This window comes from Leptinotarsa decemlineata, unplaced genomic scaffold, assembly GCF_025532065.1.
Source record: "Leptinotarsa decemlineata unplaced genomic scaffold, Ldec_3_MD MMD2_tig00026328_RagTag_RagTag, whole genome shotgun sequence".
In the NCBI taxonomy this organism is placed as follows: Eukaryota; Metazoa; Arthropoda; class Insecta; order Coleoptera; family Chrysomelidae; genus Leptinotarsa; species Leptinotarsa decemlineata.
The window spans coordinates 6,875,721-6,902,933 of record NW_027412688.1 but is presented as its reverse complement, the minus strand read 5'-3'; the positions used below and the strand labels follow the sequence as shown (position 1 = coordinate 6,902,933).

Genomic DNA, 27,213 nt, shown 5'->3' with positions numbered 1-27,213 from the left:
CGTTTTTTCGGACACCTCAAAAACCATCCAAAATGAGCGTATAGACAGTGTGGCATATATTATTGAGGAAAATATAAGCAAGGAGATTGAAAGTGTCATACGAAGTGCCATATGTCATATGATATGTCAAAGATGGTAATGTGGTAAAACGTTTTATGGGTTTTCATGATGTTTCACTGGGCACACAGCTGACGATTTATTTAATTTTTTAATTCGTACGTGTGACACCTATGACTTTAGGCAAAAGTTAATTGCGCAAACTATGATGGGGCTGCGGTCATGGCCGGCCATTTCAATGGTTTACTAAAATAAAGTCCATAGCTTCTCATCCACTTTTTACGCATTGCCATGCCCATGCCCTAACGTTAGTATTAAGCAAAGCGTGCAACAACATAAAAATGTTCACGCCTCCGGCGGGCTCCACTGTTCTCCAATGCACGAGCCGTCACTGATTTTCCCCAAATCAACCCGATGGGATTGAAAACACAAAAATAAGGGGGAAGTTTCAGTATGGTGTGTCCATACTTTTCAGCAATACTCTGAAGTTCATACACTTTTTCAAATGTTTTTGTCTGTAAAACTTCAAGTAGTTGGTTTTTGGTATAGTAATCTTCAAAATACGAATTGTTATCCATTAAAAAACTTTATATTTTATCTTTCTTCGAATTTTTATTCGGTACTTTGATGAGATAGGAAGCGTTGTCGAGAACTATCACACTATTCGCATCCAAATTGGTGTTTTCAAAGCATTCCTCGAAAATATTAGCTTCCATGTTCCTATGATAGTCAACATTAAAGTCCTTGAACCATCAGTCCACCCTTTCGTAACTTTATCGTGAGTGTCAGTCCAAGTTTCGTCCAAATAGAAAATTTGCCGTTGTTCTTGTCTATATTTAGTTATTTGTTCTAAGTATTTGTTATGCAATTCCACTATTATTCTACTTTCCATAACTGCTTGACGTTTGTTTATTATTTAAAATCTGAATCCTAGTTTATTTATCCAATTCTGAAGAGTTTTGTTCCAGCAGCTCACGTAATGGCCGGAAGTATTCAATTCCTTCCTTATGATTTCAGTTGCAGGAATTTCATTCCTGCTACTGCAATGATTTTATTAGATGAACATCTAAAGATTTTGGTAATCCCGTATCACATCGCGTCTTGCGTTCATAAGGTTTGTTTTTGACTATTTTACGTACAGTTGAGAAAGGATTTTCAGTCACATCTGATGTTGCTTGTAATATTTTGTTTCCCTTGAAAACAAACTTGAGATGTAGATTCTTATATACGTTGAAACATACTCTCTGTGTTTCAATATTCAAATGTATTCTAATCTTATTCACTGGTATCTCTTTTTCGCATTGTTCACCATCGCTATTGGAATCACTACACTGGAAAAAGTCTGAGTTGTTATCGCACTCGTTATTACTGTTAGTACTTGTCCAAGGACGCCACATTTTGAACAGATAACAAAAATTTTAAGTAATTTTAACTGCACCAATATCGAATTTCAACACTCAAATCGCGATCAGTTCCTGAACTGAACACGACGGCGATAATGATCCCTGAATTCCCCGTTTTCTATTCGTCACCGTAACATTACTTCAAATTTAATTTTATGACACTTCAGCCAATCATAAAACTCTGTTGTTGAAAATTATTCAATACAAACCGCCAAGTCTACAGTCGACGTGGATTAGTTCGCAGCCGGTTCATTTCTGTGTATTGGTTTTTTGGCCTTTGAGAGAGCCGCCAACTTTAAGAGTGCACAATATCGTTTACTTCGACTATACCTACATTGTCACAGTTAAACAAAAGTCAGATAATAAAGTCATCAAGGACCCTTATATAGCTAGACTGAGTATATTGGTATAGGTATATAAGGGTGTGCATTGTTAATTGTTTCAGTTTAATGTATTCCTTTGAAAATGCCCTTGTAGAACGGAACTGCAGTAATGTTAGTTACAAATACAAGTGGTATAAAAACATAGGAAGTTTTAATTCTCATTCTATATATTTCTATATGCTTATACTGAGCATTAAGTTGGAGCAATTGAAGTAACTCACTTCCAAATCAGAAGTTATCTAACGAAATTACCAAAATATCGTTTCATGACATTGATATTTCATTCTGTATAATTTACTCTACATGAAATTAAACTGGATCTTCAGATCCACACGTCATTGAAATATATTTTGAATATTGGCCTTTTATCAGTATTTTACCTTCGCTAGAAATTTGAATTGGTTCACTTGATAACATGGCTGTGGCATAATTAAGGAATTCTTTCTCTTTCATTCCAAAGTCACGACGAATTCGATATCTTCATTTATAATATAAATACTGTTGCCACAGTTTCGGGAGTTGGGAGTATTTTAGGAAACGTTACGCTCTTTAGTGACCTTTTCTCAAATTCTCAATATCAACTAAAGTTTCTGAAATATCCACGAAAAACAAACCTCTCTCGTTTCTTACTGAATTGATTATAACTTTTAAACTATTTGTTTGCGGAATTTGTCTCGAATCGTAAATTATACTAATAAACTATATACCTACTATGGAATATGAAAGTGGTTACAAGTGTGATGACTTTGTTTATCACCTTGTTTATTTTACAGATTGTCTACTTCCCGTTGAAAACTGTAGCTGAACATGATTAAATTCATGTTTATCAATTATCTTACAGTTGTGGAGCAGCAAAATGAAAATACGTTGTAACCTTCGGGAAATGAAAATGCATGCATTTCTATTTCAGTTGTTTTCGAATCGATAAAATGCACACTGCGACTTGAATCAGCGTAGATGAACCTTTAAAACGTTTAGATACAGGGTGGGTAGAAACAAGGCTGATTAAGCTGCACATCTACAAAAAAGAACGCATCTGCTTTTGTTCCTTCCGTTCCGCTGCCAGATTTATTGCAATTTCTTTTACTCCTCTTGTTAACTGCCTTCGAAGAATTTTTAATTTTTCTCTACGAATTCAAATTGAACCAAAGTGCTAGCCCAAAAAATAACCAGGCATTTGGTAATGATAGTGTTAAAGAACGCACTATTCGACGTTGGTTTGTGAAATTTCGTTCCGGAGATTTGAGCCTCGTAGTTGAGCTCCGAAGGGTTCGAGCTACAGTAATCCAGAACGAGTATTTGAGGACCCTGGTTGAGACTGACTCATCACAAATGGTGATGGGTCAGTCAGGGTTAGGGTAGTGATATGGTGGAAGAACGAGTCGTCAGCTCCCATGCGATTTGTATGGTTAAAAACGTATTGGAAAAGTCAAAATGCTCGAAAAATGGGTGCCCTACAATTTGAACGATCCACAGAAATTGTCACGTTTCGAGGTCTGTTCTTCTTTGTTTTTACGCATTTCTGGATCGGATCGCCACTTGTAATGAAAAGTGGATACATTCGATAACAAGAGACGTTCAGGGCAGTGATATGACGGCTTTGAGCCACCCAGGCACTTCCGAAAAACGAAAACCCATAAAAAAAAGACCATGGTTACTGTATGGTGGCTAGCGATTGGTTTCACTCACTATAACTTTCTGTAAACGGGACAAACCATTGCAGCAGGGTCCTATGGTGAGGAAATCTACGAAATGTACCAAAAAATTGCGCCAGTACTGCTCAACAGAAGAGGTCCGATCCTGTTTCATGACAACGCCCGTCCGCACATTCCACAAATCACCGCTAGAAAATTAAATGAATTGAGCGTCGTAGTTCAGCCTCGCGCACCATACTCCTCAGATCTCTCGCCAACCGACTGCCATCTTTTCAAGCACTTCGGTAACTTCCTTGCCGGTAGAACCTTCGCCAATCAGGCCTAAGCATAATCAACCTTCTTCGACTTCGTCGGATCCCGAGCACACAATTTTTATACTGACGGACATGGACAAAAGTATACTGCTTCAAATGGCGCTTATTTCAAATGAATTGAATAAGTTTTTTTTGGTCCCTTGGGAGCGGTCTGACTAGTCATTTAGTCCAAGTCTCCAGAAAACACTGCAGCCTCTTGGGCGTATTGCGTTTATTCTCCCATCTTCTCATGACACCCATTCCACCAGTCTCGTTTCCTGTACTAGTTTGTACAGGTTCCGTGTTGGATGATCGTCATAATTTTGTGGACGTTATTTTGTACGTCCATATATTGCCTGCCTTCTGTGAGTCAGTGCCTAACATTCGCATAAGATATGTAGAGCTGTTTCTATCCCTTAGTTGCATAAACTGCAGCTGAGGTCTCCGTTGTACAGCCCCATTTTATTCAGGTGCCCTCTAAGCGGACAATGACCGGTTAGTAACCCTGTAATTATTCTGAGCCGATCCCTAGTATATTGAAGTAGTTCTTCGGTTCTTTTCTCGGACGGTTCCCTAATGAAGGTTCTACTGTGTTCGTTGCCAGGTACTTTTGTTCAGTGTGTGCTTCTTATTGGTCCATGTCCTAATCTGGTTTCGTACCAATGATTTTGGTACCTTCAGAGCTGGTTCAGGACCTATATATGAAGTTGATGATCCGTGTCTAGCGCATTCATCAGCTTAAGCATTACCTGTGATTCTTGAATGCCCTGGAACCCAGTACAAAGTCAATTTGTTCCTATTTGCAAGTTCATTCAGTTCTTCATGGCAAATACTTCCACTTGAAAGACGGATATGTATAGTCCCAGCGGATAACTGTATTTTAAATTTCTATCCGCTCGGTATATACCAGCTCCCGTTCCATGTTTGGTCTTCGATCCATCTGTATACCAGGTGTTTTTTCCAAAAATGTTTTCGGGATGACTAATGGTCTTCCACTCTTCACAGCTTATGATTTTGGCCGTGAAGTTTGTGTTAAAGGTGTATTTCGGATATGTGCACATATTCAATATATGCTCCTCCACATGTTCCGAAATTTCTGTTCGGTCCGATCTTTTGTAGTTCGGTGAGTTTTCCAGTCTGAATTGGCCCATCCTGGCCTCCCCCATTATCACAAAGTGTAAAGGAGGTAGATTCAGGAGTGTTCCCAATGCAGCTGTTGGGGTAATTCTCATTGCTCCCGTCATCTCCAAACATGCAAAATTTTTCACCTTGCCTAGTTTGTTGACAGCGGTCGCCTGCTTCATCTTTGGCCACCATACCAGAGATGCGTATGTTATCATGGGTTCAACCACCATCATGTATAGCCAATATACCATGTCTGATTTTAGCACCCATGTTTTTCCATAGGTGCGTCTGGCGAGCATCAGTGCTACCACCGCTTTCCTTTTTATTCTGTCTAAATGGTTTGGAATCTAGAATCACTCACAGAATAAGTATTTACTGATTGTTCCAAAGATTCGATTTTAGTTGATTTTAGTTTTTAAACGTTGTTGCGTCGTTTGCCAGTGCAAAAGACGCAACAAACTACGCACCATGCCACTTGTCTTATTGATTTGAAAGTATGATTGTCGATGTTGACCGGCGCGTCGTCACTCTGAATTCCACTTGACTATCCTATGATTTCACCGTTAATCGATGGAAAACCATTCGACATGTCGATCGACATATTTGGCCGAAAGTCAAATTCGATTGGGGCGTACACACTGAGTCTGGCGTGTTGGCTGTTCTTGTCCATCTTTCACTGCCTGAACCACTGTGCATGCTGTTTTTGGCGGTTCTGTTATTCCCTAACTGAATGACATCCCAACAATGGATCAGCTGTTTCTACGGAACCTTCGAGGTACCGGGCGCCCTCTCGCCGTAGCATCGCCTTGTCACAGTAACGCGGGGCTCTGCCGTGATTAACCTTCTTTCCCTAGCTACTCGTAGGACATATATGGACAGAGTAAACTAAAAAATTCTTTCTGACGCTGAGTCTACAGAAGAGATGAATGTCAAGCTTACGACTCCGACTGACCACCTTGTAAATTTAGATCAGGAGCGAGTCTACAGAGGAGATGGATGTCGAGCTTACGACTCCAACTGACCTCTCTGTAAATTAGATAAGGAGCGAGAGCTTTTCAACTCTCCAACTCTTGATCCAATAACTGAAGCTAAAAAAAAAAGGTTTGGTGGTGCAGCCAGGAAACGACTGAGTCGTCTCCTCAAGAGCGGGGTACCTTATAAAACCGCCTTGCACCAAATTCTTGAGCGGCGTACGCAGAATCTGTCTTAGGTGGAGGAACAAACCCCCATAAGCAGGTTAGCAAACTTTTGCGCTCAAATGATGATTCACCAAAACCAGAGGCGAAAAAGCTGCCGTAGCTGCCGTGCAAAAACCCTCATATGGGAGGATTGTCGCGAGTATCAAGGGGGGAATCTTGCACCTTGACTATCTGACTGCCTCATTAACGATAAAACAGCAGAGCATATACTTTGTGCCTATCCCGCTGGGGATCGAATCGGGTTTTTAGAGTTCGGCAAAGCCGTACTCTTACCATCTGACCTGAAAGACCATTCACCATACAAACTAATCGGCTTCCTTAAGAAGCTGGGTTTATTTGATCGAGTGTGAATAGGTGTGAGCCACAATAAACTCTGGCGGGTTGCGGTGGAGGGTCGAATAGACCCACTCACTTTGGACCTAACCTAACACACTAAGTCGACATTGTGTTTTGTATGTATATAATTTTTAATCTACATCCAATAACAAGATGTTGGACTTAATCCAATATGGCGGATTCCCAAAGATGGCGGACTAGTTATTTTTCACATATGACATGGATATCAAATGAAAGGCTTCGAAGGAAAAACATTGAAAATGGCGGAAAATAAGATGACCGCCAAACTGAAAAGTTTTAACACGGCTGTGGATGGTTTCGTACAAACAAATGTTAAGATCTAACATCAACAATGACGTATTGAATAAAATGAACAGATTGACTGAATTATCTTAATGAACAAAAACCAACAATGAACTCAAGAACAAAAACAAATAGAGATTGATGAACCAGATGGTCAACCTCCTAACCTTCCAACCTCCATAACAGATCAGAAATAGCTGTATATAGCTGAAAATGTCGATAATGAAGTGCCAATGAAAAAATATGTTCCGAGAGATACATCGCTTATCCAGTTTCGTTTGTAGATGCATCAATAAATGCAATAAATAGTAAGCAATCAATTAAAAATTAGATGACCTTACGAATAGCGACACCAATTCAACTATCACTAACTCAACAGTTACCAACGTATCAACCACCGACACCTTTCACAACTATCGTCATACCTTTCATTCTACATAGAGCAACCCGAAAAGGAATTGTCGAAGTGTCATCACAATTAACATCTACCTCTCAATAATCCAGTGTGATCGATCTACGACTTCGACCTATGGCACTTTTGATAAAGAAATAATTAAGAGATCCAATAAAAGTCAGCATTCCATCACAGAGTTGCAGAGTAAACCTCAATTGACACCATTTGACATTGTCAAGTAATGAGAGTTCATGATGACATATAATTCATTATAACACATTAAAATCAACAATTCAAAAATAACTTTTCAAAACGCTCAAAGGTGCGAACTCGTTTCCTCCTTTTCATAAAAGAGGATGTATGCATCTCCACTCACAAGCGATTTTGGTGAAATTGGTGACACGTGTGAATCATTGTATTCGTGCCACGTGCCAGTATAAGGATGTCTGCAGAATGCTGTATAATGTCCGCTGTAGGTAGATCCACTGTGATTCAAAAGTGCATATAGATTATAACGACAAGGAGTCACATTTTCTGCTGCATAATTGTTCATGTCTAATCCATCTAGAGGAAATTCGATGGCAACATTTAACTTGCCTCTAAATATTTCTGTTAGAGAAAATCTTTCAAAAATAATGATTAAAATACGGGGAAACTTATGGATCGATAGAGACTTTGTGCATTTTCTTCTTTCCTTGCAACTGGAACACGTCGGTTTTTCATGTCCATTCAAAGTTTCCTTTCTTGTGAAGTTCTTTGTGGTGTCCAAAATGTGTGCACTTCATCGTGGATTTTAATTGACCAACGAAATTATCTACAATCTTAGAGTTATATGTACTCAAATAAATCAGCCATGACTCTTGTGCTTTTCCGCTGTAGCTCAATTTTTCGTTAATTTCCGTTAAGGTCGGTTTAGGTTTCTCAATAATTCTATTAACGTCATCAAAGCTTCTAAAAGATAACGAAGGAACTCCTGGGCGTCTTGATGCGCATGGCCCATGAATCGAGGGGCAAAACTCTGAATCTGACTTTTTAAGGAGACCGTGTTCACTGCTCTATCAGATAAATCTTCTGACCACAATTCCTTGATAACTTCTGCGAAAGCTTTGATTAAAGCACCCTCCGTACTAGAAATATTAATATTGATATATTTCATGTACTCATCCTTTTTCAAATATTCCAGTAACCATCTCTTATTTGATAAACATTGGATTACACTGTTCATGAAACAGGTGTTGCCAATATTTTTCAACCCATTGGGCCCAAGAGTTTTGACTGAGAAATGTATCACTGATCTAATTTATTTATTTGTATTTGTATTTAATATCGTTTAATGTCTTAAGAACTAACATCTTGTTAACAAACACTTTGTAACTCTAATGCGTGTTACCATACGATAGATGCAATATATGAAATAGGGAATAAGCTTTTTTCCATTGGCAGGTACTTATTAAACACTAAGTTACAATGTAAATAATACTAAGTTCAGATCATAGATGAGGGAGAGAGTATCTTATAAATATGTATAAATTAAGTTTTTATGTATAAATAAAATTGTCTTAAAAAATTAAAATTGTAAGATAAAATTAAATTAGAATTAAAATAAGATTAAAATTAGAGTTACACTTGTATAGGTAAAATTAATATTGTATAAATAAAATTAATGTTGTATAAATAAAGTTGTCAATAGAATTAAAATTTGTATAAATAAAATTATTTCGTCATGAGTTTAGTTAATCATCGTAATATTCTGTCAAGTTATAATAAACCTTGTCGATGAGATGATTTTTTAGGTTTTTCCTGAATATTTCATAACTTTCAGATACTCTTATGGACAAAGGTACCTTGTTGAATATTTTTAAACCATTGTAAATAACAGAATTTTTTATTAAAGTCGAGTTTGGTTTTGTAGTTCTAAGCTGATCAACCTGTCGTGTATCATATGCTATGTTACCTTCAGTATATTTGAACTTGTTTTTGTATATTAGGCTTGCTGTTTCTAGAATGAATATCGACGTCAGGGTTAATATTTTAGTCTTTTTGAATAACGGCCTACAAGATTCTGTCCATTGGGCTTTGCAAATGTATCTAACTGCCCTTTTTTGTATTACAAAGATAGAATCGAATAACTGGGATGTGCATGCTCCCCAGAACGCTATTCCGTATCTCAAATGTGCATCTACCAATGCATAGTATGCACATTTGGCCGCCTGGAATCCCAATTCATTTGAAACCACTCTGAGAGCATAACATCCTGAGGCAATTTTTTTTTTAAGGTTTGTTATGTGGTCCTCAAATTTTAGTCTACCATCTATTTGAAGCCCCAAGAATTTCGTAGATGGGTTATCTTCAATCATGGTTTCCCCTAGAGATAGTTCTGCTAGGGTACACTTGAAAGTGACTACTTTGGTTTTTTTTGTGTTGAATGCTAAAAGATTATCATCACACCACTGTTTTACTGTCTTGAGATCACCCTCCACGTTGCTCTGCAGGGTGTTTATATTCTTTTCATGCCACAGAATTGTGGTGTCGTCGGCAAACATTGTGAACCTTCCCTTGATATTTATGTATGCCAGATCATTTATGTAGAGGAGGAAAAGGATAGGGCCCAAGATTGATCCTTGGGGTACTCCACACTTGATATCTAGTATAGAAGAGTGTGTCGATGTCCTGACAAATTGACTTCTTCCTGCTAGATAAGAGCACATCCAATTATATTCCATGCCTTTAAATCCATAATGATGAAGCTTCTGTAGCAGTATTCCATGATTGACGCAGTCAAAAGCTTTCGACAAATCACAGAATACCGCAACCAGAGCTTCCCCATCATTTATGTTTTTATAGGCCATTTCTAAAAAATTAAAAATCGCATCATTTGTGCCCTTTTTTTGTTGAAAACCAAATTGATGATCATTAATTATTTTGTTGGCCTCTAAAAATTCTATTATTCTATACTTGACTAATTTTTCAATTATTTTGGCCAGGGTAGGAATTAAACAAATTGGTCTCAAATTACTTGGGTCTCTTTGATCTCCTCCTTTGGATAGCGGTATGACTACCGCCGTTTTGAGAAAATGAGGGAAATTTCCTGTTGAAAATGAGTGATTTATAAGAGTGGCTAAGACCTCCAAAGCGTTGCCAGGTAAATTTTCAAAAATTTTTATCGATTGACAGTCTATCCCTGACGTTTTTTTATTTTTGAAACTTCTAATTGTTAGTTTGATCTTCTCAGCATTTGTTACATAGAAGTGAAATGATTCTTCAACCTGAATGTTTTGGAGATATGTTGAGGGATCGCGGGATTGCTCAAGTGGTGCTGTTATCTTTTCTGCTATAGTGCAGTAGTAGTGGTTAATTACGTTGGGATCTAGCTTTATTTCTGTATTTTCTTTGTTTTGTTTGCCTCTCAACTGGTTAACAATCTTCCAGGTTTCTTTTGATTTGTTATCAGCGTCATTGATTCTAGAGTGATAATAGTTATTTTTTGCTCTTCTGATAATAGTCCTATATAGTTTTCGGTAGTTGTTGAAACTGTTGATGATACGTTCGCCACCGTTATTTTCTTTCCAGTAATCACGGATGCGATGATTCTTCCCATCATTGGACCAACGGAATGAGGTCCAGAACTTGTTTATTTTCCTCTGTATCTTCTGAGACAATTGAGAAATGATCAATCTGCTTACTCCATTTTGCGATGTTCATAGGAAATTTTGATTTGATTTGTGGGTTCAGGAATATTTCATCTAATTTTTGAGTAGACGGAAGAGTTCCCAATATCGATGTGGCATTACCTCTTTCAGTGGCGATACTGATTCTTTGAATTAAAAATGAATAGATTCGGTTGTCATTAGTAGAATTAATCATTCTTCTACCGATTTCTTTCAACAATTCAGAAGCATGAGATCCAAAAACACCAAAGGTTTCAATTGCAACAGGAAAGAAACAGTAGGAACTTAGCGAAGTGGAGTATTTCCGAAGTTTTGATTTTTCTACAATCATAGCAGCTGCACAAGTGGAATTAGACGTAGCAGTAAGGTGTGAAACTGCAACTATATCCACGCAGGTGAAGTCCCAAATCAGAGGTTTTCCAAATTTCCAAGGAATTACACTCGTTCCATCTGGACACTTTCCATCATGTCGACTAATACCAAGGAGTTCAAGAACTGAAGGAACCTCTGCAGTGGGTAGAGCTCCTTTTATAAAATAATTAAAGGAATGATGTTTTGAAAATCTGCCAGAACTAAATTTACAACTTAGGCCATGGTAACTATTTTCTTCTACAGTGGATCCACATCTACATTCATGACTAACACAAATTGAATAGCCTAACCACAGACCTATCGAAATCCTAAAAAAGTCATCATCTAAGAGGGTACTCAAAGAAGACACGGAAAGAGCATTCAGCGAGGCACCAAATTGTTTGGACATAACAGCTTTGTGTCTAGCCATTTGAATATTGGAACGTTCAACTGACTCAAGAAGTTAATTATGAACCAAATTGATCATTGGATAATAAATCCCAGGCTCTCTGATACTTTTTATTTTCGGGAAGGGTATTTTTCGTTTGAGATAGCCATTTATTTTTACAATTCAAGTAATACGCATCAAAGATTTGGAAAGAATGAAGTTGATCAAATGACGAGAACCGTTATAAGAGAAGAGAAATGCTGGCAGTGAGAGGGAAGAGCCTAATCGAATACCTAAACCACCAGAGGTAACTGGAAGAGTAGCTTGACTCAAGTGATATCTTCGAATTTATTATTGGTAATTTTTTGTAAAGATTGTCAAGTTGGCACTTCAATTTTGAATGTTGTTTACATACAGGAATAAACGATTTGCAGCATCTACCGACATGTGCACAAAGTTGTGTAGATTTTATTTCTCGCGTCGAGAGTTTTTGACAAAACCAAAGCGAATTGATAAAAACATCAGGGTTTGTATGCATCTTGCGAATACGCAACACTGTACTGTCACACTAACAGTGACACTAACGGTACCTGTCGGTTTTTCAAACGATCCACGTAACTGAAATCAAGCAAGTCATATTGGTCGATGGATTCACATGAAAATTCTACACGTATGAGTCGCTGAACCAGTTTACAGGAATCTCAATCTTAAAGTATAGTGTAATCGACGATTCAATCAGTCTATGGTAAACACAGTACAGTTTTCAATTGCGTGAAAGTATCCCGTTGCATTACTTGTTTGTTTACAATGTAATACTTGGAATTCGCTTCTTGCAATAAATTGATAAACGTGTTTTGCTACCCAAAATAAAATTTCTTCTCAACAGCTGCATTCCAACATGCGCCTTTCACTAACCAGCTTTTTGTTATCTTCCATTATCTTTATATTTCCGTTATACAAGTATATTTGTGAACATTCAGGATAGTCTGGTTCACATGTACTCGATTTAGCTCTTTTTGGTGACATTTTTCAGCCCTGTCCAAAAATTACGACCAAGGTGTCATTCGATTCGTATTTTTGCCGAGAAAGTTAAAGGAAAGGTCCGAAAACGCGCCGATAAAAATTACAAAAGTTATAAACAATTAAGTGAAAAAAAATGGGGCTTAACTTTTTTCTTAATATCTCGGAAAATTTTCAAAATTTAGGAAATTTGAAAAAATATTTGAAAAGATCAATGAATTTGCGTAAAAAAAGTCCCGACTCCCGAAACTTTATCTCGATTATTTATAATTTTTACAGAGTCCTGAAAATAGAGCCAAAAGCGGGTAGTCTGGCTTCCGCGCGCCTTTCGTCACTCTGACATAAAAACAAAAAAAAATATTCAAACATATTAAATGTAAATATTAAGGAATGAAAAAATTCATGTAATGTTGGGATACATCAATAAACAATAATCCGCAGTCAAAAAATGTTTATCCCAATTTTAACGTTAATTATAAATTTGTTAATTAATAACTTTTTCTGAATTGAAAGTTTATATAAAAATTCCTATAATGATTAAACTAAAACCCTGGCATTTTTTTTCTTTGGTGAAGTTATCCTTAATAGGCAAAAAAATAGATTACCGTTGCCAGAATAAAAAAATTGTTATTTTCTATTTTTTTATTAACAATTGAAAATTATAATTTTATTAAAAATACATTATAATTTTTTTTTTGTTTCAATGTCTCATGGTTAAAAACTAATTAATAATTTTTTTTTAATTTTTTACAGCTATTGTTAATATTGTTTATAAGCAATTCGAAATTTTTTTTTGCATTATGTTAATAGAAAAAAAACATAATTTTTAGAAAAAAAATGGTTTCTTAAAAAATATCTTTGTTGCTAAAAAATGCGTTTGTTAATTAACAATCGTTTTTTGCAACTAAATATTAAAAATAAGGAACCGTTTTTTTATCATAAATTCTATTGTTCTTTAAGATTTTGAAAACACTTTTTTTATTCTCTTTTTAATTTTTTATTTAAAAAAAATTGTTATAAACATTTTTTTTTCAATACTTTGTTCTATAATAAAAGTAACTGTGTTTTTTTTATTTATTCTATTTTTTATAAAACTTAATATTGTGATATTACTTTACTTTAATAGATCTGTCCATAATATTTTGCATCGCAGTCCTTACATTCAATTTTGTAAATTCCAGACTTTTCCGAATTCTCGACTTTTTCTTTTGGACTTCCCAAAAGGCTCTGTAGTGTATGATTTGTTTTAAAAACCACCTTCATACCTAGTTTCTTGAAAATCTCTCCAAAGTTCCTCGTATATTGGTGGTATGGAACTGAGATGTGAGTTTTAATCTTCCTCTTTGAAGATGATCGAAACACGTGTTATACATCTCAGTTCCATACCACCAATATACGAGGAACTTTAGAAAGATTTTCAAGGACCTAGGTATGAAGGTGTTTTTTAAAACAAGTCATACACTACAGAGCCTTTTGGGAAGTCCAAAAGACAAAGTCGAGAATTCGGAAAAGTGTGGAATTTACGAAATTGAATGTAAGGACTGCGATGCAAAATATTATGGACAGACAAAAAGATCTATTAAAGTAAGATATAAGGAACACATAGCACACTCTAAATATGGAAGACCTGAAAAATCAGCAGTCGCCCATCATATTTTGCAACAAAACCATTCCAGTTCATTAAGATTAGTTAGACAAGTTAACAACAACAGGCAACTAGATGCCTATGAGAGTGTAGAAATAAGTATACACACGATAATATTATGAATAACGATGACGGACCTATACCAAAGAGCATACTATATAGCTTGTTAAAATAAAATAATATTGTTGGGTTTACTGATTACTACATAAGGACATATTGCAAAAATAAATTTGGATAGGCAATATTGTGAAATCAATTTTTATATAGCTGAAAATTGTTTTATATAAACATATATTGTAAAATAATAGATAAGGCAAAATTGTAAAATTAATTTAGGTTGGTATACCTGTATGGGTGGTACGCCTGGATGGTTTACCTGTATGGGATACCTATATAGCATAAATAGGGTTAGCTTCGCATTAGTTTCTAGTGTTAATCTTCCTCTTTGAAGATGATCACTTGGTGATCGAAACACGTGTCGAGGTATTAAAAATAACGATTTGGTGTTGGGGAAAAAACTCCAGTAATATTCATTACTACACCAAAGGTTCCAAACAGTGCATCATAAGAGTCTATGAACATGAACTAGTTGTTCGCAAATAAAACCCAGGATCATCTCTCTTCAAACACTACCAGGAAACAGGCCACACAATAAGTTTCGAAAACACCAAGACCATTGATACGGAGAAAAATCTTCAGGCCAGGATAATGATAGTCAAATAATTGGTAAATAAATCCATTGAATATTTCCATCTTTCTTTCAATATCACTATTCATGATAATAATTTAAAAAAATTACAATACAGACTTTATTTGCAATACGCGTTTCACTATATAGTAGCATCCTCAATTGGAATGGACCAGTCCAAGTTTATGATCTGATACAAGTAAGGTCAGCGTTAATTGTTTAATTTTTTTCATACATTTTTTCAATGCATACAAAAACATTTCTACGAACGAACAATTCAGATTAAAACCAACCATACAACAATAGTCGTTATAGTTGTTTTTTTACGTTGATACGTTCATGTTGCTGGTTAAAATCTCCAAGGACTTCAATAAAATTGAACAGTGTTATATTATTCCGCATACACGCACATCTCGTCATGTGGGATTGCATAAACATAAACGCAATGTTTAATTCCCCTTTTCAATTAAAAAAGCAAACTGCCATTTACAACAATTGTGGTCAGTTCTGGAAGAAGTTGTTTATGAGCTGTTCAAATCTATTTTTTCGTTAACCAGCTGTCGCACCCCTACGAACGACAACTATCAACAGTCTAAACTTGTGCGAGCTAAGGACTTACGAGGTCCTACCTTTTAACGTGTGATTCCTAACACGGGTTGGACGATAGCAAGTGAAAATCGATCGTCCGACCTTGCGGTTCGAACCACCGCACCGGCACCGTTTCAAACAGCGATGGATTAAGTGACTACCCAGACTACCGTACCGAGGCTACCGAGCTAATGTATAATTATGTCAACGCGCACAAAATTCTCATCACTCAGGTTTTAGACCAAATCATAGTACGGCCAATGCACTTCTAAAAATCACCGATGACATTATTGAAGATATAGACAAGTATAAAGCTACTCTATTGGTCTCCTAGACTATTATCCGTTTGTGTTACACATTACAGTACTTTGGATTAAGTTAGGAGTGTTATGCCCTTTCGAAGTCATTCATATATGAGAGAAGCCAGCGAGTTGTGAAAGATAACCAATCCTCTGAACTTACGGTCAGTCACGGAGACCCACAGGGTTCTGTTCTTGCACCATTGCTTTTGAATACTTACACTTCCGAGTTTTATAAAGTATTGAATACATTCTTTATTCATATACAATACATTTCTTTAATGCCCCCCTTTTATTTTCGAACATGTCAACTCAAAAAATTGAAATTTGGGATAATGAGGGTCTTGCGATTCATCTTTTTGTAGCTCCTGACAAATGCTTCACAACCCTAGAATATAATGTCAATATCTTCAACTACTACAAAATGGCGGAACTTTTAATAATTGCCTGAATACATAGACATTTACCTAAATAATATGAGGTAATAAGCTTGAGGTCCGGTCAGAAGATGCTCGAAATGGTTTATTATTCTCTGCCGTATATCCAATATTGCAGCACGTTCAGTTTCGTACACCTTTTGCTTCGAATAGCCCAATCAAAAAGTCCAAAGGTGTCAAATCTGGCGAGCGAGCTGGCCATTCTGTAAGACCTCGACGGCCAATTTAACGACCGGGAAAAGTAGTATCCAAATAGTTTCTCACTTGTCTGGAGTAATGTGGTGGTGCTTCATCTTGTTGGAATACAATATCCATATCGAATCCATTAGGATTCGCTTCGACGATTTCAGTGATGAGAGGGTCAACAGTAGTTTCCAGCATATTCAAATACAGTTCCCCTGTTGAATGTTGATCAATAAATAGAGGTACTTACAATATGGTTTCCCAATATTTCTGTCCAAACATTCTTTTTTTCTGGATATTGGGTATGTGTTTCCAGGAAAACGTGAGGGTTGGTGTCACTCCAATAACGACAATTTTGTCTGTGAACGTTGACGTTTAAAAAAAATGTACATTCGTCACTAAAACAAGTAATGTGGAGATAGGTAGGATGAGGTAGGATGCCTTGCAATCGTTTCCGTCATGATTTCGCAGAATTCTGTTCTTCGATCAGGGTCGTCTTCAGTCAATTGGTGTACCATTTTAATTTTGTATGGATGATACCTATTTCTCTTCAAAAGTCTCCACACAGTAGAAGGAGACACCTCACTAACATTCACGAGGAAATAATTAGACAGTTCAGTTCTACTAGTAAGACCGAAAACTAAATGAGAATATTCTAACTGAACAATGATGTTCATTGTCGTACTGACAGTTTTTGTCGTTTTTATAAACAAAAAATAACTTAACAAACCTTATCGGGTTGTTGGAATTGCCATATGGCAGATAAAAAGGAATATTTGTACAAATATCGATATTAGGTAATGTGTTTGTCTTCAGGAAATTATTTTATCCCAAATTTCAATTTGTTGACCCGTTCAAAAAATAAAAGGGGGGGGAGGGACATTAAAGAAATGCACTGTATATGCAGATGAGACCAACCTCTACTACACTGATCATACCTATAGAACATCTGATTTTAAGCAAACAGAGACCGACAGAGGGCCATAGAAAAGTTACAACTCGATGGGCAGTATATAACATACACCGAATCTGTAACAGTTCTAGGATTGACTAGTGACCATAACTCGGACCATGATCTGAAGTTTTTATTATATATAAACCCACTAATCAGGCGCGCAAACGGTTTAATGATACTGACTGATGTAATACTGCGTGGCCCTTACCTAGGTCTACAAACATCCTCCCGGATACATTAAGTACAAAACGCCTAAATCATACTCTTTTTTGGGGTTAGTTACCAAACCCGTACTACCCCATTTGTTAATGAGATTAATTGTTAGTAATCACACGTTAAAAGGTAAGACCTCGTTAATCCTTAGCTCGCACAAGTTTCGACTTCTGAGGGTTGTCGTTCGTAAGGGTGCGACAGCTGATTAAGGAAAAAACAGATTTTAAACGTACTTGACGTGAGCATCACGTATTTAAACTTTGTATGTTGACCCCAGAGACTGACCAACATACATAAGCAATAACTTCGTTCAACTGATCTCAAAATTACAAAATATTCTTTAAAATTATATGAACGCTAATTTTCTTACCGGGCAGCAACTCTGTTCAATACCTTCTTGAAAATCTAATCCTTTTTTATTTCGTTTTCAGGGAGTAGTGAAACAAGTCTAAAACGCTATCATCTGTAGATAAATAAAGTTTTCTTATACATTTACATGATATACATTTCATTTAGTGGTAAAATAGCCATGTTAGCCATGCTAAACTCCGTATAGACACTTTATTATTGTTATCATAATTATCACCGAAGCTCCGACATATTCTGGAAGGCGCGCCAGCATTATCAACCAATGACCACTACCCACACCGCGGGGTGAGTGTGCATTGGGTCCGAGAATCATGTGCCCTGAGCAAGCGCAGTGAGCCTAGAATGATAGCCTTCTGTATGTGTCCGACCAAAATTACCGCCCTCGTGCAAATTCGAGAGTAGAGAGAACAGCAATAATCAGAGCGACCATTGTAACAGAGTGATCTGGACAGAGTCTGCGGAGTTCGAAGAGAAAATCTCGAAACTTCATTCGTTTTTCGTCCTCTTTTCGGGCGATATTCGTGTCACCGGGAGCTGAAAACTTCACGACGAATATCGTTTTTCTCTGTTGGTCGAAAAGAACTATATCAGGGTTATTAGTCTGAGGGTACGAAATTAACGGTTCCAATAAATTCAGCACTTCTAATTCCCCACAACGTAAAAGTGCCGTAGATGGTAATAAAGAAGTATAAGGGCATCATATCGATGAAAACCGGCTGAGACCTCATGTGCTGGACATGTTGACAACAAGTACATTAGGGTCTCAGACGCCTCCCTGCAGATCCTGTATCTCGTGTCAGGAACCTACCTCTCTATATATTTCCGACTCCAGCCCACTCGACCTGAGAAGGGGAAAAGTCAGGTGATAATTGGGTCCAAGAATCATGAGCCCTGAGCCAGCGCAGTGAGCTAAGAATGACAGCCTGCTGCATCTGTCCGGCTAAGATTTCTGTCTCAAAGCGGAAAACCATCTTGACAGAGTGGTCTGGATAGAGTCTGCGAAGGAGTTTGGAGAGAAAATCTCGATATTTCATCCATTTTTCCTCCTTTTTTTGGACGATATTCTTCTCGCCAGGAGCTGAAAAGCCCACAACAAATATCGTCTTGCTCTGGTCGTCGAGCAGAACTGCATCAGGCTTATGATCTTGTATGAGCCTGAGGGTGGGAAACGGAGAATTCCAATAAATTCGGCACTTCACGTTTATCACAACGGATTCGATATCTCCCGGAGCGTAGGTCAACACCGGTGTCTCGTCAATACTATAAGAGTACCGTAGGTGGTAATGGCTGACACCAACTGCAATAGGATCTCGGATGGATGGTGTTAAAGACACCATTCTGGCAGGCCATGATGAACCCCTCAGTTTTCGACTTCAGCCCACTCGACCTGAGACGTTATTGAAGAAGACCCCATGCACTGGCTTATCCTTGTGTTGCCGCAGAAGTGATCCTTTTGCTGAACGGGTTTCAACTCGGTGATAGGGTTGTGATCATCTCGTTCAGTGTCAAAAACTAAACCGAATTCATCAGCTGCTCGGACAGCTGCCCTAAAGAGGAATGCTCCAATTCCTGCTTTCTCATGGTCACAGACCATGCAGAGAAGGGGATCTGAACTTCTGACGAATTTACAGACTCCATCCTTACCATTCTGTCATGTAGACATTTCAAACTATACGGCCTCCCTATTGTCGAGGGAAGTACAACCGTGGAACGTACGATTTGGAATACAAAATCCTATGGAGATGCATCATTTTTCGGGTCTTTACGTCGAATTGATACAGTTTCTCCCTACCATTATTATTTTTTTTTATTATTATTCTGACATCGACTGCTGAGGTCATTAGCCATTTTGTAGTATACGATATCTGTTGCTTTCAGAAAGTTCAAAATATTTCTTATAGCTTTGGTACCGAGGCAAGTTCTGATATTATCCGGTAAGTTATATCGTTGTCGATCGGCTACATACTGGTGGCATTCTAAGAGAAGGTGTTTAACCGTCATTAAAGTTTGAAAATTTTCGCAGGATGGTTGTCTTTGTCTTCTCAGTATATAGGAGGGTGTTGAGTTCGTATGTCCTATCCTAAGTCGTGTTATTATGACTTGTTCTCTTCTCGTTAGCCCTTGTGGAAGTCTCATGGCTGCAATATCAGGTTTGATATCTTTCAATTTTGAATCGTTGTTTTGTCCAATCGTGTTGCCATTTGATGAGTATTGAGTTTTTTTATGAATTTTTTGTGTCATTTGGACTCACAGGTATATTCAGATCGACATTATTCTCAGTTGCAGCTCTTGCTGCAGTGTCAGCTTTCTCATTACCGTCTATTCCTATATTATTATTGGTATTATTGTTCTTATGATTATTATAATTATTAGCACACTCATTATAATACATAGGTAAAATTATAGCAAAGTATAAATAAGCGATTAGATAAAAATCTGAAATATCATAAATCAGAAGTTCCTAATTGAAACAAGGATATAATTCGAACGATAAGAGATATAAATATGATTAAAAGATAATTAGGCTGATATTTCACCACTGAACAAAGTTATCTTGAAGGCCCAGTATAATATTGGCATTGGCATCCAACAAGTTATATCAAAGAGAAAATATAACTCATTTCTATGAAAAACCACCTGAATGTCGTATGTTTAATAGTTTGAAAATAATATCAGTTCAATACTTCAATCTATAGTGTTATAAAAAACTTTTTTTTAAAGTGTACCTAGTTTTGCTACATGCGACCGTTTCTGGAATTATAAAGATTCTTTTATATACACTTACGTTTATAAATACTTAGATATCTTATCAACAGATGACGTAAAAAATGTATCCAGAGTTGATTAGTGCCACTTTCAGTTGCAGAATAATATAACAGTTCTACAAAAAATTTCAACATTATCTAAGATATTTGAAAATTTCATTGATTGCTAAATTTAAAAAATTGTAATAAAAAAAATTAACTTTAGTAAACACAAGATCTTCTTAATTGTGAGTATATACAATGGCTTCACATTATTATAGAGGGTGTTTTCTAATTACGGTACGAAACTTCAGAGGATGATTCGTTAGATTGTTTTAAGAAAAAACGTTCCTATGAACATATGTCCGGAGTTGCCACGTTTCTGAGATACAGGGCGTTGCAGTAAAAAAATCGCTTTTTATAAAATGTCATAAATAACCTTACAGAGATTTGGAGTAAATTTGCTACGCTTATTTGAAGTAGCAAATTTCAACCAAATTGGTGTAAGGATATTTATGATATTTTATAAATAGCGGTTTTCAAACTTCAACGCCCTGTATGTCAGAAACGAAGCAACTCTTAAAACGACCAAACAAATCACCCACTAAGTTTTGTATCGTAGTTAGGAAACACCCTGTATATCGTAAATAATGAAAGAGTTCCAGGAAGTGTGACACTTATATTGTTAAATTTTCCCCTATTTCAGAAACCATTTTTTATATTCTCTAATTAATGATAGTTTTGAATTATTAGAGAAAAACCAAATGCCTTCCTTTCATTTTAATTTGTTAATGCCAATTGCTATGTTCATGTCCTGTAAAATTATTGAAATAGATCACAAAAAGAACTATCGCACGTATTTTCATGAGCTTTATTTCTATTTTACACGAATTTCAACTTGTAAAGCAGACTAGCATTTTCATCTCCCTGTCCGGCCGGACAGCCGGATGCCTAGACAGGCCCAAAAACAAAACAATGTGCAGCCAGCGAGAAGTCATGTGAAGAGAGGTGACAGAACCTGTTCAGAATAATAAACAACTGATGATTAGCAATATACATACTTACCTGAGAATATGTCAGGTACCTCAGATCTAAAATTCCAAGTTGTGGGAATAATTGAGTATAGACGATCTCTTCCAAGAAGGGTCGATTTGCGATGATCGTTTGACGTTCCTTTCGATTGAATCTTTTTGTTTGAAATCAGTTCATTACCACTCTTATCAACTGTTTCGCGGAGAAGCCGGCTGGAGACTATTGATCTGCAAAACAGACACTCAGACACACCAACACTCCGCCCGATAACGTGATCAAGAGTTTCTAAATTGTAACACACTGAAATCAGTAGATTCTGTTTACTTTTCAACTGAAAGATTGAATATTCATTTCAGCAGAGGAACGTTCTCAACCATAGACAATGTTAACTAGACTAAAATGAAAACAGAAGACAAGAGGTTTGCCGCTACGGCGTTGCCAAGCGGTCCATAATATCTGAGTTTTGGAACTTTCAGTTGCAATTTTCGGATAATTGCAAACATCAATTTTCTTAGAATTACCAATTCTACTCACTGAACTGAAACAACAGGTCATAATAATTCTTCAAACACCTTTTGAAAGTATTGATGCTATTTTTTGATAAGCAGACAAACAATATGGATCCAGACTGGCGGCTGCTCTACATCGTTATTCTGGCGACATTGGGTCGTAAACGGAATCAGTGACGCATTGTGTGTCTGAAAGCGCCCTTAGTTGTACAGGGTTAGACAAATTTCCCCCAATTTTTCCACCTTAGGGGATTTGTTCGTCTAACTACTAAGTATTGTTTTCTTCTTCAAATTTTTATATTCATTCGACCAGTGCAAAAAGTAAAAGTTAATATCACGTGACGTTAATCTGTAAAACGAGGCCGTCAGTCAGAAGGGCCCTATTCTTGAATCACTCATAGATTTCAGCGAAATCATCCACAACTTTTCGTCCAAAAAAAAGATCCATTCGTTAACGCAGTATTTTACTTTTTGATAATAAATTGTATTTGACTTCAAAAAATTACTATATTCTTTGTTGAAATGATTTTATTTGTTGAAATTTTTGAAAGACTTTGAAAAGAATTATTTAGTTGGAAAATAATTAACAATTAGGAGCCTCCACTTCTTCGTTGCCCCAGAGCCCCCAGACTTCCAAATACGGCCCTGAATACGGTGATACTGTATCATTTTGTCGGACATCGGATTCCGTGTTAGGAATCACACGTTAAAAGGTAAGACCTCGTTAGTCCTTAGCTCGCACAAGTTTCTCAACTTCTGAGAGTTGTCGTTCGTATGGGGGCGGCAGCTGATTAACGAAAAAACAGATTTTAAAAACAGATTTTTAAACAGACATCACCGATCTGTGCAAAAATTGAGATTCAGTCTCAACTTCAAAGTTGACTCTCCATCAGCGGTTGCTTTTTAGGAAATTTCTTATCATTCAAATTACGCGACTTATGACGAAAACAATGCTGGTCCCTACTTTCTTCGTAAAATGTGAAAGGTACTGGATTAGAATAGAAAATAATCGTTACCTCTTATTCAGCAATGAAAGCCTTTAGGATGAGCAATATATTTTTCATAAGATTCGTAAAAAATAATTACGCTTTTCATAATCGTTGCGTCGCAAATGTGAAAAACCTCACTTTTTGTAACTATAAGAAAGTTTCACTATTCATAAAATTAATATGAATATCTATTCAATCATGTGGAATTATAATGCATTGATTTTCTTTTTACATTTATTGAAAAAATAAAAAAATCTCTCTTCATTTCATTTTTCAATGAAAACAAATAAACAATTTATTATTATTATTAACACGCCGAAATTTTTTCTGTTTATTGAAAAGAATCAAGAATATGGAAATCCCCAAAATATTTTTCTTCTTCATACTTTTGTAATTACCAAATAACAAATCGCTCTAAATTAATGGTTGCGCCACCTATTAGTCGATAGTCGAACAGTTCATAGTTTTATAAGACTGGATCTTAACCTGCGTTCAAAGAAGAGATCTTTTTCAGCGACATGTAAAGAAAAGATACTCGCCAAGAGATGTTGCTGACAATTTCTGAAGAAAACTTCAATCAGCGATATTAATTCCTTAAAAATTATAGACTTGCAAAGGAAACGTTGTATTTCAGTGAAATTAGTCGTAGATTCGTTATGCCAGACATTACGAAAATATTTGAACAGCATACTTTCATTTCCAGAAAATCTTTTAAACAACAGATGCCAGCGCCGTCGGCAAAATGTCAAAGCCCTTATTGACAGTTCGTCGTCTGTCGCCGTTTAGGTTAGGTTATTCTTAAAGTATCCATGAAAATTCCAAATTTTGTGAAAACAATATTTTTCGGAGTACCCATTGGTATAACAATCATAGATGTTTTTGGATATGTAGCCAGGGTTGATGGAATTTCTATGCAACCTGCGCTAAACCCCGATGTGAATCAAACAGATTATGTATTTCTGAACAAATGGGTTGTAAAATCAGAAGAAATTAATCGTGGAGACATCGTGTCATTAATTTCTCCCAAAGATCCATCACAAAAAATCATTAAGAGAGTCGTTGGAGTTCAGGGTAAGAGGCTGAACGTAAATAAATACATGAATATATCTGAGGGTGATTTTATTATATTGCACCAGTTGTCAGTCACAAGTTATAAGCAGTTGGATCTTTAATTTTCAATGACAACATATATGGATGAGCATAGATATTATATAATATCTTTGTGAAAAAATCGTACGTTTAGGTGATAACAGATAGAAAACATGAATTAACTTTAAACTTGTGATTTATGACTGGTGCATGAATCCAGCCCAAATCTAAATATACTAGTCAATATCATTCTGTATAAAAAAATACATGAATGTGCCACAACTGCACAATAATTTTAGGTGGTGACCACAACATTCCTGATGCCAGACACTATGATAACTTGGGAATAAATGGAAATTTTCAACAGAATTCTTCTCCTAAACATGGTTTTCACTAAAAATTCAGATAATTCAACTTTTCCTGGAGATACAATGATTTTTTTTATTTTCAACATGCAGATTTACGATATATCAAGGAGTATATTTCAAATATTGACTGGCATACACTTAATTCAATTATATAATAATAATGAGTACTAATATTTGTTTACCAAGAAAAAAGTACAGAAATATTATGTTGAAATACACAGTAATATTCACGAAAAATACAGAGTAATATGTAATTGATTATATTTCAATCGTGATAACCAGTATGGTAAATAAATTGAGAAAAGCCACAAAGGCAAAGTCTGTATGTGGGTATTGGTTACTCTTTGGAGATAGACAAACCAAGATTTAATATCACAATCAACAGAAAAAATAGTTTACACCAAATAGATTAAAGGTAAAATATAGAACATACACATACAAGCGACCACAGTTGAGCAATAATTTTAAACGAGTACCATAAGATTATACTTTTTAGATGATGTTCATTTCACTTCTTTGATTGACGACTTGTTTATTTTGTAGAAATTCATGTTCACTGAGGATACACTACAAAAACACACACACAAAGTTTTGAAAATGGTGTAATAGCCGAAACTAGTCAAATATCTTGGAAAATAGACAAAAGTGTGTTTTTGTAGTGTATCCTCAGTGATGTTCATTTACTTTTAGTATTGACTATTAATATTGGATACTGTCTATAAATAGATGTTACAGAAACAAAGACAAAACATTTTTTGATATATTTCAATATTTTTGGTCAGCAACTCATAACATCAATTATTTGATGTATTTTTTCTCGGTGTGTACAAAATCCAAGTTTTTATTTTGGATTTAAAAAGCGACAAAGAGTTAGTTTGAAATTGAAATATAACTTGGGAGCCAGATATGAATAGCTTAAATCTCATAGTTTTTTTCTCTACGAAAATCTGTATAATGTCTTTAATGTATATGTTATTGGTCTCTCAGATTGGATCACTCAATTATGAAACTTGTTCAGAGAAAAAACAGTATTCACAAACTTTTTTAAAAATTTGGATTACTAGTCTACTCTAATGAATTAATCACATTGAAGATAACATCCAACAATCCTTAGTCTTTTCGATTATTGTGAATATAAGTATGAATTTTTATAAAATGTCTGATATTTTACATTATAATTTACAATGATGCAGTTTGTCACAAGGAACTGATATTTCAAATATCTGATTTTTTTAACTTATTTAAATGATAATCCCTTGAGTCAATCATCAACAATCTTCAGTATAACTGAATGCAAAATTACAATTGTTGATGTGGTTGCTTGAATAGCAAGTTGGCCATGGAAATTGTCATTTGGTCCAGATGGTGTCACCCCTATACTTTATTCAAGTATAGGCATTCATTTCATTATGACACATATTCATTCCATATCTACCATTTCTCGAAATTAAGGAACTTTTTCTTACTTCTGAAAACAGCTCTATATCTCCAATTTTCAAATCAGGTAAAAACGATAACATTGTGAGCTACAGAGCTATTTGCAAATTCCAAGATCCATTCTGAAATCTCCAAAATATTGTGTATTTTCTGATAAAAAATATAATTCTTGGTTTTGCAAGAATATTGTTAATGATCCAGCGTGGCTTCATGCAGGAAAGATCTACAAATACTACTTTATTTTATATCAAAATAAAATTATCTCCAACTTCAAGTACAAATCGCACGTTGAGTCTGTCTGTCTGTACAGGCTCTTCCGAGAACTTTAATAGTCAACCATAAACTTTAACTTCCAAAATATTTCATGGGGGACCAGTGGATCATTGCTAAGTTGCTATGTTAGCTTTTTAAATGGACTTTTTGTTCAACCTTTTCAAAGGTGACTTATCTTTCTGCTTTAAAAACCCTCAATTTCTTCTCTTTGCAGATCATCTCAAACTTCATTGCCTTGAGAATTCTACGATACTAAGCTTTCACAGAAAGATCATGATAACTTGAATGAATGAATGAAGTCAAATCAATAAAGAAAATTTTAATATCAATAATGCTTTACTATATCCTTTTTGCTAGTAAAAAATTGTATCAAATCTTTCAAAGTGTTATCAATCACCTTTAGGATATTCAGTGGTATGGCTAAATAAATGAAAAACAGAATTTTTTTTGTAATTTGATAATATTTTGTAAATTGTATTTTAGCCCTTTGAATAAGTGAATAAAATCTAAACATACAAACCATGATGTGAATTTTATTTCAGGTGATATAATCGCTACTTTGGGATATAAAAAAGAAATCATCAGAATTCCTGAAGGTCACTGTTGGATAGAAGGTGACCACACTGGTCACTCTATGGACTCTAACAGATTCGGTCCAGTATCGCTAGGTCTGATTACTGCGAAAGCCACTTGCATTGTATGGCCCCCTTCTCGTTGGCAGCTAATCCACTCTTTCTTACCTGACTCCCGAGTACCTTTGAATCTAGTGTCTAAACCTATACTAGGATTTTCTCAGTACTGAGCAGCCACAAAGACTTTA

The 27,213-nt window shown here is 35.9% G+C and overlaps 2 protein-coding genes across 3 annotated transcripts in view; one reads left to right on the top strand and one right to left on the bottom strand.

Annotated features, from left to right (window-relative positions):
• The window catches only part of LOC111505302 (beta-1,3-galactosyltransferase 5), a 39,179-nt gene extending 16,832 nt beyond the window's left edge, over positions 1-22,347 (bottom strand). Inside the window, exon 1 of one of the 2 annotated variants that reach the window (XM_074182689.1) lies at positions 22,263-22,347. The gene's annotated coding sequence lies outside the window, so the exon portion shown is untranslated. Of the gene's footprint in view, positions 1-21,761; positions 22,139-22,262 lie in introns of those variants that run through there. The other variant, XM_023160079.2, reaches the window with a different exon arrangement.
• Positions 22,348-23,976: 1,629 nt separating this feature from the next.
• On the top strand, positions 23,977-27,195 carry LOC141485642 (mitochondrial inner membrane protease subunit 2). The gene is made up of 2 exons (XM_074182719.1): positions 23,977-24,297; positions 26,936-27,195. The coding sequence occupies exons 1-2, from the start codon at positions 24,036-24,038 to the stop codon at positions 27,193-27,195; spliced, it is 522 nt and encodes a 173-aa protein (XP_074038820.1). The 5' UTR covers positions 23,977-24,035.
• Positions 27,196-27,213: the final 18 nt, after the last annotated feature.

Coding starts and splice junctions, on each gene's coding strand:
- LOC141485642 (XM_074182719.1), top strand. CDS start 24,036: ATGAAAATTCCAAATTTTGTGAAAACAATATTTTTCGGAGTACCCATT. Junction 24,298..26,935: donor GAGAGTCGTTGGAGTTCAGG/GTAAGAGGCTGA, acceptor ATTTTATTTCAG/GTGATATAATCGCTACTTTG.